The sequence below is a fragment of the Monodelphis domestica genome, chromosome 2 (assembly GCF_027887165.1).
Source record: "Monodelphis domestica isolate mMonDom1 chromosome 2, mMonDom1.pri, whole genome shotgun sequence".
Lineage (NCBI taxonomy): Eukaryota > Metazoa > Chordata > Mammalia > Didelphimorphia > Didelphidae > Monodelphis > Monodelphis domestica.
Genome location: NC_077228.1, coordinates 162,543,871 through 162,556,438, shown reverse-complemented (window position 1 = coordinate 162,556,438; position 12,568 = coordinate 162,543,871). Strand labels below are relative to the sequence as shown.

The following is a 12,568-nucleotide window of genomic DNA, read 5'->3' as shown; positions in this document are numbered from 1 at the left end:
AAAGAATTCTTGGGACAAGAAAAGCATTCTGGGAGATGGAGTCCAAAGGATACAAAATTTCTGCTTACACAGTACCCAATCTTTATGTTCCCAGAGCTGTGGTTCTAAGCTATTAGGTACAAATTTATACCATCTGATTTTGTGGAATAAGCAATGGACAATTATAAATGTCCTAATTTTTAACCCGGTGAAGGAAGTACATTTATAAGGGCACACCTAATTTTGGTCACACAATCATGTCTAGACACATTGTTGGATGATTTTATTTTTTAGTCATATTTTATTTTTTCCCCAATTACTTGGAAAAACAACTTTGAACATCCTTTTTTAAAAATTTTATGTTCTAAATTCTCCCTCTCCTTCCCAGTCTCCCTTCTCTCTTTTCTCCCTGAGTTGGTAAGCAATTTGATATAGATTTTACATGTGAAATCATGTAAAACTGTCAGATGACTTTCAATATCTTGCAGGCAATGCCAAAGTGGCAGGGTTGGCAGGGGTCAGGGCAATAATGAAGAATCTGGTGAAGCCAAAGTTTATCTGAGTTAAAACTCTGAGTCATCATTAACAAAGGGGATGTGATTTCTAGAGAAGGCTTACTTGGCAATCCATTACCTCCACCCTACTACCACATATTTCCATGTGGTAATACTTCATCTCTAAACAAGATGGATACCTGAACCTATGAACCTACGATAGCCATTTTTGATCAAGCTGAAGCGAGTCATCAGGTTGGGGAGTAGGATTTTTAAATAAGGAATCTTCATTCACATTCTTGGATACATGGGCACCACCTAGGAAAAGCTCCTTGGTTCATGGACCAAAGGGCATGCCATGGTGGGAGTTCACATTCAGATCAGAGACTGCTTCAAATATTCATCGCTAAACAGATGAACTGAGAATAAAAGGAGAGACACAGAATTAGAAAGGCTTGTGTTTTACTCCAACTTTTCTGCCAGTATTGGGACTGCCCCTGTTTTGTCTTAATCACTCACTAGGTCACTGAGATAGAAACTACACTTCCTTGGTTCCCTTTATGTTTTACTGAGTGATTTTGGACAGCTTGTTTTATGGGTCTCAGGCATGAGAGAATAAGCAACTGACGGAGTGAGAAATTATAATGGAGAGAGACAGCAGGGTTATAGATGACAGGAAGAAGTCCAATACAAGGTAAAGGAAAACGGGACAAGAAAACAGATTTCTGCATGGGTACTTTGGCTATAGTCATACCTCATTTATATTGAGATGAATACATTCTTTGTCCTTTGCTTTGAGAACCTGGAACACCCCTAAAGAGAGACATTAGGAAAGCTTGATTATGGAGAAGATTCCTAATCATTTTCAAGTACATAAATCAGCTATGACATATTGCAAGAAGACTCTGTGGAAACTATACCATCTAGTGACAGATGATCAAACCTTCCAAATAGACCAACAAATTTTGAAGGAGAGTGCAATGAGAAAAATGCTGAAGGATTCTTTTGAACCAATGCAATCCCATTGAACCTCAAAACTAGCACCATATGATGCAGCCTTATAAGGACATGAATCAAGTGGTCACCTAAGCGGTATGAGATGAGGCATGCTAGTCAGATTCAATTTTGCTCCAAGTATCAGGCAAGGCCTGAAATCCCACCATCTATGACTTATTCCTTTACTTCTTAAAGGTTTTCAGCCTTCAAGTTGTACCAGTGAAAAGACAAATACCATAGGGAGGGTTTTTGACCATGACAGAGTATTAAATGACATGAGAGTTTCTGAAAGCAATAATAATAGTCTGTTAATTATGTCCAGTTTATTCTCTTTATATCTTATTTGTACATAGTTATTTGCTTCTCCCATTAGACTGTGAGCTCCTTGAAGGCAGGGAATGTTCTCTCTCTCTCTCTCTCTCTCTCTCTCTCTCTCTCTGTCCTCCTCTTCCTCTTCCTCTTTCTCTTTCTCTCTCTCTGTATTACTCTGGCTTAGCACAGCTCCTGACACATAAGAAGTGTTCAGTAAATGTTTGTTGACTGAAATGGGAGACAAGAAAAGCACTTGAGGAGAGGATGAAGAAAAGAGCTACCAAAAAGATGGCAGACTGCCCAAGCCAAACTTTGCCAGTTTCACAATTTTTCTGTGGGTACATCTGGTCACATAATAAACAGAATGTGACATATTTATCTCTGCACTATGTGAATGGACAATTTTTCTTTTGTTTCCTTTGGAAAGAAATTGTGAGAACATGAGGGGACTGGGGGAGTGAGGGTGGGAAAACAGGGAGTGGGAACAGCTTTTCAAAACAACATTGACACCTAACATAGATTTGGCAACTTTTCAGGATAAATTTGATGCTTGGTAGACAATTGAATCTATAGTCTACTTTCTTTCCCCTGAAGGTTAAGCTCATTTAATTTATTAGTAGAGATGTCTAAACCTTAGCATGAATATAGGGAAAGATAAGTCTCATGAAGGGTAGAAAGAGGTCCCCATCTGTGTGGCCCATAAGAATATGCATGCTGTGAATGAACTTGGATGCAATTCAGACAGGGATCAGTTGACTACTGAGAATGTTTCCTAAGGCAAATGGGAACCAGGTCATTGGCATGATACAGGAAGGGAAACTACCCTGAGCTATAGTTATTGTAAAGGTCTTCCAATGACATAGAAATGTGGGAATCATTAAATCTGGGTCCACATGAAACCCAGCAAAAGGAGAATGTGTCCAATTCAGAATTTGTCACAGTGTCTCCATGAAAGTCCTCTAGTGATGGTGTGCTGAATTTAGATGGCCAACTTCAGCTATGAGGGCTGAAATAGATCTACTGAAATAGAGTGGAGAAGGGAAATACTACAGGTCTCTGGAAATATACTTTAAGAACATCCAGAAGTTCCTTTCTTTGATTTCATGCTCACCAAGCAATCCTCTGTTCAATAATTTGGTTTCTTGAAGGGGCCTACTCCTTGGTCCAGGCATGTCTCCCATTAGGAGATTACCTAACATTTTGCTTTAGAGATCCTATCTGTCTCCTGTGAGGTTGGTGGTCATGAAACCATTCACCAGAATCTGATCATCTCCAGATTAATGGATAAAGCTGAAATCAGAGACAACCACACCTTAGTGTCTTTGAAGATCTCTTAAAATAGCTCTTTTAACATCACTACACATCATCTTACTTGGGATGTAATTTTATTCTACAGATTTTAATAAATATTTTCAGATTTCATAGGGATCCATATTTTGGTCCAATTCTTGGAAAATCGCACCAGGCTAAGTTATGGAACTCCAGATCTTGGGTTTCTGAGAAACTTTTCATTTGAAATAACTGGGGATGAGAAGAGGACATCAAAAACAGTGACCCAGTTTCTTCTTACTTTCTTACATGAATGTTTATATTGTAAATTGGAGATGAGTTCATTTTGGTTTTGGAAGTTACCCAGATAGCAGCTAACATTCCAGAACAAGAGAACATGGAAAGCAAGAAAGTTTCATTAATAGGAAATGATGCTTTGATATGATGTTTTCTTGAAGAATCAAGGAGAAAATTATAGGTATGTCCTTGGACTTCCAAAGAGACCCCCGAGGAGTGGCAAGGGTATTTTTATTAGTCCTTATCAGAGATCACTAGATAACTAAGAAAAAAAATCAAACAAGTTTCCCCCATGAAAGTAGAATAATAATGTAAATACATGGCATAGTAGAAAGGATGTGCTGGATTTGGGCATACTTGAGCTCATATCCTGATCCTTCCCTTACTGGGTAGCTAGATGCCACAGTGAATAGAGTGTCTGGTCAAAAAGACTCACTTTTCTGAGTTCAACTCCAGCTTCAGACATTTACTAGCTCTGTGGTCCTAAGCAAGTCACTTAACTTTGCTTATCTTAGTTTCTTCATCTATAAAATGAGTTACAGAAGGAAATGGCAAATTGTTCCAGGATCTCTACCAAGAAAACCCCAAATGGGGTCATAAAGGATTACACTTTTAAAAAAGGACTGAAAAATTCCTTATTGTCTGTTAGCCTTGGTCAAGTGATTTAATATATCTTGGCCCCATTTCCTTATCTGCAAACTGAGATATTTGAATTAGATGGCCTCTGTGTCTTCTTCCAGCTTTAAATCTATGGTCCTATGAAACCACTTTACTGAGATGAAGTAGAGCTATAAAACTGTCAGGAATTTTATAGGCCATAGAAGAAAATGCTTAATGTAAATTCTGGGTAAAGTTAAAATATATGTGATATTGCTCTTTGGATTGACTCAGTAGCATTTACAAATCTGAAGTCACTTTAGTTAGGAATATAAAAATGCATTAAGACTTGGTTTGTTTGGGGAAATATATATTTGGTAAACTAGAGAATTATAATTTTTTTTAATTTGGAAAGTAACTCTAGAAAGTCACCAAGAGAAATTTTTTTCTTGAAATTTTATGCTTTACTATCCTTCCCCCAGTCATCATCTCAAAACTGAGGTCTTTTTAAGCCAGAAATCCAAATGGATCCCAAAGGAACATTTTGTTGGAGGGCAGGGTTGCCCCCCTTCATATCAATCTTAGAGGTCAGGAACATCATTGAACATTATTGTTTCTCCTAATAAGCCATTATGAATCTGTCATCTATGTATTTATTTAAAACTATAAAAACTTTTTTTTCTTTATCTGAAACTTAAATCTATTTCTTTTTATATCCTGCCTCAGTTCTTTAGACTGAAATAGATCTAGAGCAGAAAACAGCAATACTGTAGGCAGATGGAGATATACATGAAGAACAATCAATTTCCCTTCTCTACTTCTATGCTCACAAGGATGCTTCTCAGTAATTCACTTTCTTGAATAGGTTGGGAAAATGAGTTCTAGAAGATTAACCCTGGTTAGAGAAGATTCTATTTCTTCCTATTTGTCTTAAAACTCTCTCTGAAGCTTTAAGAGATATTCCTCCTATTCTCTTATTTGAGGAATTGGCAAAAAGAAGGTGTGTTCACTTTAACCCCATCCTCCATTATTTTGTAACTTCAGCTTTTATCATACCAGAATGGAGAATCCTTTCCTTACGGAAAAGACACTCCATTCCTTTATTAATTTTAGCTGTTGTTTTCTGAATCATTTCCTGCTCCATTGTGTCTTTCTTTGTGTGTGGTAATCAGAATGTTTTGCAGTATTCCATGTGCAGATGTTAATGGATTTTCACATGGGCAGGAAGACATCCTCTTCTTTGTTTTCAAGACCCTTCCTAATGATGGTCAGCATTTTTTTTTTTTGCTTTTTTGGGCTAAAGAAGTTCACTGGGTCGAGGTCTTTGGGGTACCATTTATGACTCCTAGATCCTTTTCCTGGGTTACATAGTATTAATTAGCCTCCCAGCACAGGCAGTGTTTTTTATTAAATAGCCCACATTCTCAAAATGGTGGAGAGCGTGTTGGAGTAGAAAGGAAAGTGGCTTTTTTAGTTCAAAAACTGTGGTTCATACTCTAGCTCTGCTACTTGTAGGTGTAAACTGGTAAATGTTAATTGGGTCAAGTGACTTCAGCTCTTTGGGCCTTGGTTTCCTTTTCTGTTAAATAAGGACATTGGACTAGATTACCTTTAAGGTTCCTTCCAACTCTATAATTCTAAGTCATAGTCATGAAAGCCATTATGAGAGATTCAATTCTAACCTTTGCTGGAAATCAATATTTAATTATTAGCAATAAATATTTGTCAAGAACATATTGTATATGTAGCATTCCAAGACAAGCAAGTCTTCAACTATGGCCTAGGAATCATTTTATAAAAATTAATTTTTGTCTTAATGGTATTAGTTGCAATGAACTTTGACCTAAAACATGACATTCTCTTAAGATTTGCACAGTTTACACAAATATAAAATCTTTCAAATCCAGTTGCATTAGTATAAATGAATCAGGTGAGGAGCCAGAGGCCCTGAAAGGTTGACATCCCCAAGGTCATTTAAGATATGAGTCAGAGGTGAGATTTGAACTCAGATCCCTAAATCCAGCACTGCTTCCCACTGTACCACGTAGCCTCCTACCAAACTATACCTTTAAAAAAAGAATCAGCTACCAGCTCTTACAATGGGGACATTATGACTACTTATTTGAAGAGTTTCTATCTCTTACTGGTTAATGCAGTATGTCTCAGCAGGTGAGAACGGGGTTGGATGCAGCCTGGATTAGATCATGCCTTATGTATTACTAAGGACATTGACCAAGGGGATACTCACGGGTTGCATTCTCTAACCGGATCATGCAGTTGAGGAAATCATCAAAATCAAGTTGGTATAGCTCATCAGCATATCTTAGGACAATTAACTGCAAAAGGTAATTGCCTAGCTGGAAGCCTGGAAAAAAAAAACAGAAGAAACTGTAAGTAAGATAGGGGTGATCTCTGATACAGGAATAAAGAAGAAAATTGGGGGTGTCTCAGAAGGTGCTGTCAGGGATGGTGCTATTTATTAATTGCCCTTGTAACAGGGTCTCATTTTCCCTTTAGCTTTAGACTGACCCAGCACATAAAATTTTCCCAGTTTTTCAATCATTTTTCAAGTGTGTCTGACTATTCATAACCCCATTTAGGGCTTTCATGGCAAAGATTCTGGAACTGGTTTGCCATTTCCTTCTCCTGCTCATTTAACAGATGAGGAAACTGAGGCAAAGAGGATAAGGTGACTTGCTCAGAGTCACACAGCTAGAAAGTGTCTGAGGTTAGATTTGAACTCAGGAAGATGAGTCTTTCAGACTTCAAGCCCAGTACTCTATCCATTGTGCCATCCATCTGCCCAGATTTCCCCAAGAATATGATAATTATAGGGACAGAGATTAAGTTGTCTGATTTCATTAAGATAGGGATTCTCTCTACACTTTCTCTACAACTTAGAGCAGTGGTGTCAAGCTCAAACAGAAGTGGGGACCACCAACTCCTACATAAAGATTCCTGCTGCCTCATATGAACTTGGAAAAATCACATTCTGTTCTGTTGTTCTGTTGTGTTCCATTGTATTTGGGGGCAGCTATGTGGCACATGGAGTAGAGACCTGCACCTGAAGACAGGAAGACTCATGTTTTTGAATTAAATCTGGCCTCATTCACTTCCCAGCTGTGTGACCCTGGGCAAGTCACTTATACCTATTTGTCTTAGTTTCCTCATTTATAAAATGAGCTGGAGAAGGAAAAGGGAAACCACTCCAGTATCTTTGCCAAGAAAACCCCAAATGAGGTCATGAATAGTCCAACATAACTGAAAAATGGCTGAACAACAGTAATCATTATGTTTGTATATATTTTGCTAAATACTTCCTAATTTTTTTTTGTCAGAGTCAGTACTGTGTATTGGCCCCAAGGCAGAAGAGTAGTAAAGGCTACGTAATGGGGGTCAAGTGACTTGCCCAGGGTCACACAGCTGGGAAGTGTCTGAGGCCAGATTTGAACCCAGGACCTCCCATCTCTAGGCCTGACTCTCAATCCACTGAGCCACCCAACTGCTCTTGGTAATTTCTTTTTTTTTTAATCTTTTACCTTCTGTCTTAGAATTGTGTGAATTTTAGATTTACTCCACCCTGCTTAGTCTTTAGAATTCTAGCAACCAGGAATGTATACACCCCCACTTAAGGATTAACTGTAGGGGAGGATGGCCTATGATCAACATGTGCCAACAAGTGACAAATCAGAAACAACTGACAGATCCCCCCTGGGCTGTCCTAAGCCAAGCTTAAGCTACCATTGGTACATGTGAGATGCAGGAAGTGATGTAAAGAACTGCCTATATATTTTGCATCACTTCCTCTTCTGTCTCTCTTTGGCGGTGTTGGTCTCTCGGTGGTGCTGGGAGCTCACTTGGTGATGTCGGAGCTCTGGGCAGCATTTCGGTGTGCTTGTGCGTTTTGGTTCTGTAGTGTGGTTTAGGTGAGGCGTCTTCCCTGAGTGACCTTGGTGAGTGCCTAGGCTGATTCCTCCTTTCCTTGACCTCCTAAAAAGCTCTATCTTCTGAAGAGGCCCCTCATCTTGGAGGAGACCTCATGGCTGGAAGCTGAGCTAGATTTAGTCTTCTGAGAAGACCCCTTGGCCAAGGCCTATGAACTTCCCTTGGCTTAGATTGGGGTGGAGAAAATCTTACACCCCTTTCCCTCTTCTTCTTAATTTCTTCCTACTATTGTAATTAAACCACTATAAAAATCCCAAACTGATTTGAGTATTTTATTGGGAATGAATTTAAATCCCTGGTGATCACTAATATAATATATTCAGTTAACAACCATAATTTTACCTTAACAGTTGATACCAAGTATGAGTTCCAAGGCAATAGAGCAGTAAGGATTAAAAAATTAGGGTTAAGTGACTTGTCCAGGGTCACACAGGTGGGAAGTGCCCATTTTTAAAAATCTGGTTCAGAAATACTTAGGAATGTTTGGTACGCATGATGAAGGGAGCTACCTAGACCTGAGAAGTTAGATGACTTTTCCAGGGTCATGCAGCTAGTATTTGTCAGAGATAGGACTAGAATTTAGTTTCTCTTGGTTTCAAGGCCAGCACTCTGCCCAGCTTACCATATTGCCTCTCATCTTAATATAACTGACATTTATATAGTGATTTAAGATTTGCAAAACATTTGATATATATTTTCTCATTTGGTCCTCACAATGACTGTGCAAGGTTGATGCAATTATTTCCATTTTTCAGATGAGAAAACTGAGGCTCAGATAGTAAACTACTTGTCCATGAATCCTCATCTAGTTAAGTGTCAGAGGTGTAATTCAAACTTAGACCTCTCCTAACTTCAGGTTCAGCGATCTTTCCATTACTCTTATGAATTCAGGGTTGTTATATTGAGGTTATGATGCCAGTATCCACCCTTAGAGACTTCTTGACTTTCCAGGAAGTATCATCCCAGGGCATTTCAGTGTGTCTGTGGCCATATCAAACTTGGCCCCATTCGTTACCAACGTCCTGACCCCTGACATCCAGGGCTGCAGCTCAGGTTAGCCATCCCTAGTTCTGTCCCTGCTCCTATTTCAGCATCCAGAATTAAGCAACATTCCTGGTATTCCAGCTGTGAACACCTGCAAAGTAAGCAGATGTTCCCAGGGACATTGGTGTCAGATGCTGTCAGAGGCTCCTGCAAGCTAGACATTTCCTAGGAGGATCTCTGCTGGGGCACATTTACCAGCCTTCACAAATGAGTAATGTGCATGAAACGTGCCCTGCAAGCTATGCATGCTAAAGCAGGTTGCTTGTCTCCTTCTGTCTCTGCCACTTTCTCAGCTTTCAACAAATTGTTGGAAAGGTCACAAATGGGTAAACAAGAATATTATATGCAAGTAATCACTGGGATCTTTTTGCCTGCTTGGTTACTGTTAAGGAGGAAGGAAGGAAGAGATGTATCTGTTTTTATAAAGTTCAAGTCTGAGAGGCTGGCCATGAGCAACATAGTTTACTCCTTCCTCTCTGTGGGATTCAAGATCCAGCAGCCCACTGCCCTTAGGAGGGAATCTCCAGAGATGAAAGGGTAATAGGACCTTGGGATAGATGAATATCTCCCTTACTAAGGGCAAGAACTGCTGACCACATTCTGGAGAGCTTCTACCTTCCTTTAGTTTCATCTTTAAGGTATCTGAGCAGCAAGCCAGCTCTTAAACTCTCTCTCTCTCTCTCTCTCTCTCTCTCTCTCTCTCTCTCTCTCTCTCTCTCTCTCTCTCTCTCTCTCTCTCTCTCTCTCTCTCTCCCTTCCTCTGTTTATATGTTTCTCTCCTTCTGTCTTAGAATTGATATTAAGTATAGGTTCCAAGGCAGAAGAGCAATAAAGGCTAGGCAATTTGGGATTTGGGGTTAAGTGACTTGCACAGGGTCACACAGCTAGGAAGTATCTAAGGCAAAATTTGAACCCATGATCTCCCATCTCTAGGTCTGGCTCTCTATCCACTGATGCCCCAGCTTTAGCTAAACACTCTACCCAGATGATGCTTGAGAAATCCTTTAGAATAGAGGATGCTTAATCACCACCTTCATTAATGGTAAAAATAACATATTATATTATTATAGTTATATAGTAATAACTTGTATGTAAAACAAAATTTTATACATTTAAAACCATTATTCTAAGAAAGGGACCACAGGCTCCTCTAGACTGCCATGGGGTTCAAAGGTACAGAACAAGATAAAGACTTCTGATTTAATGAAAGTTGACTTAAGGGAAGTTAAGAAGAACTAGCCTATTTGCCCTCTCCACCCCTAAAAAAAAAATTCCCACTTGCCTGCCATGGTATCTGAAATTTCACTAATAATATAATGTAAATATAGTTTCTACTGTATAGATGTGGTTCCTACTCTATGCTAGGCACTGTGATAAGAGCTTTACAAATATTATTTGACCATGCCTTAAGAGCAAAGATCTAGAATTGGAAGCGACTTTTGAAGACATCTAGTCAGGGGGCAGCTGAGTGACTCAGTGGTTCATTGGATAGAAAGCCAACCCTAGAGATGGGAGGTTCTGGGTTCAAATCTGGCCTCAGACACTCCTTAGCTATGTGACTCTGGACAAGTCACTCAACCCCCATTGCCTAGCCCTTACCACTCCTCTGCCTTGGAACCAATGCATGGTATGGATCCTAAGACAGAAGGTAAGGGTTTAAAAAACAAAGTCATCTAGTTGATTTCTTTCATTTTACAGGTAAGGAAAATTAGGCCTATAGAATTTGGGTGTCAGAAATAGGGTTTAAAGCCAGGTCTGCTGCTTCTAGAGCTCATTCTATTGCCGCTATGCCACCTGAGGAAAGTAAAACATGAAGGGGAAAAATGGCATCCTAAATTAAATTACCTGTTTAGTGGCAGGAGCCATAGACATCACAATCTTCTGATGTCAAAGATGGTGGGACAGCCTCAGTGACCACAGAGCCATGCAGTTGTGCTATCCCAGAACTACCTTTGTGATCACCATTAATGGAACCCAAAAGGCCACATGACCTTGGGGTGCGCTAAAGTTGATTAATGAATGTAAATATCTTAATATGAAAATTCGAGGCTTGGAGGAGCCACAAACTGCATTGCAGTCTCTTAAGTCCCATTCAGCATGAGAGCTACAGTCAGAAGTGTGTGTGGGTGACACTCCTTTGGTTCAGAGCAAGTTCATTCTTATTGCATCATTATTTTGTTCTGCATTTCCCCAACACAGGCCAGATTCCTGCCCACGTGCCATCTTCTTGGCGCCCTTTATTAAAAGCCAAAGTGTTTCTATTTACCTGCAGCTTTCAAGGCTAACCGCAGCTCGTAGGAGGACATAGTGCCAGATTTGTCAGCATCAAACTGAAGGAAGATATTCTAGGCAGGAAGGAATTGTAGACGGTGAGACGTGGAAGGGATCAGGGTTCTTAGGATCATGGTTCTAGAGCTAGAAGAGCCCTTGGAATGCATCTAGTCCAACACCTCCATTTTAAGGATGAGATTTTAAAGACCCCAAAGAGCTTTATGATTTGTCCAAGGTTCCCTCAGGTCAGAAGTTACAGAGCAGGAATTTGAGCTCAGCCTTTGCCTCCAAATTCTGGTTGCTTTTCTATTGTACCACATCTCCCCCCTTTACTTAAAGGCTAGTAAAGGAAAAGCCAATGCTTTCTGAGATCTCCCATTCCATTTTGAGATTGTTCTAATTGTTAGGAAATGCTGCTTTTGTTTATTTGTTTCAGTCATGTCTGATGCTTTGTGACTCCATTTGGGTTTTCTTGGCAAAGATACTGGAGTCGTTTGCCATTTCTTTTCCATTTCATTTGACAGATGAAGAAACTGAGGCAAACAGGGTTAAGTGATTTGCCTAGGGTCACTCAGCTAGAAAGTGTCAGACCAGATTTGAAATCAGGAAGGCAAGTCTTCCTGACTCCAGGCCTGGTGTTCTATCCAATGTTCCACCCACTTACCAAGAGTGCTTATATTGAATCAAAATCCTCCTGTCTACAACAGAAGCTAACCTCTTGTCTCTTTCAGAAGTGGAGCTAACAGGTACCATTTTTCATATCACCTACGTGACTGTCAGCTTTTCCTTTCACTTGATGTTCCCTAGATGTAGGCACCACTTTAGGTAGGGATCAGGAAGAGAAAATTTTCTGTTAAGGTGTGTTGGTACCCTCAGAGAATTAATGACAACAATTTTCTTTAAGAGACGATTCTCATGGCTCAGTGGATTGAGAGCCAGCCTAGAGACAAGAGGTCTTGGGTTCAAATCAGTTTCAGATTCTTCTTAGATCGATGACCATGGGCAAGTCACTTAACCCCCATTGCCAAGCCTTTACTGCTCTTCCACCATGGGAACAATCTATCTTGGACCCAATACAGACTATTAATTCTTTTTTCTTTAAACCCTTACCTTCCACCTTAGGATCAATACTATGTATCGGCTGCCCCGTCATTATTAATTCCAAGATAGAAGGTAAGGTTTTTTTTTTTAAGAGAGATTCTACACTCTGATAACTAGAATTTCTTCATAATAATTGAATTTTATTATAATTTCTTCTCTATAACAACCCAAATCTAGATAGGCACCAGGCTGCTGAGCTCTTTTAAATTTACTGTTTGCTTAAAGCACCTGCGCAAGCATAGCCAATGAGTTACTGTACAACC

General features: G+C 39.6%; 1 protein-coding gene across 1 annotated transcript in view; it reads right to left on the bottom strand.

The window, feature by feature from the left end:
- Positions 1-264: 264 nt before the first annotated feature.
- CAPN9 (calpain 9) overlaps positions 265-12,568 on the bottom strand; it is a 70,452-nt gene continuing 58,148 nt past the window's right edge. Inside the window, exons 17-20 of the mRNA XM_001369321.5 lie at positions 11,200-11,278; positions 6,193-6,309; positions 1,228-1,286; positions 265-892 (exon numbers count right to left, since the gene is read on the bottom strand). Coding sequence (XP_001369358.3) covers positions 866-892; positions 1,228-1,286; positions 6,193-6,309; positions 11,200-11,278 — 282 coding nt within the window. The 3' untranslated portion in view covers positions 265-865. The remainder of the gene's footprint in view (positions 893-1,227; positions 1,287-6,192; positions 6,310-11,199; positions 11,279-12,568) is intronic.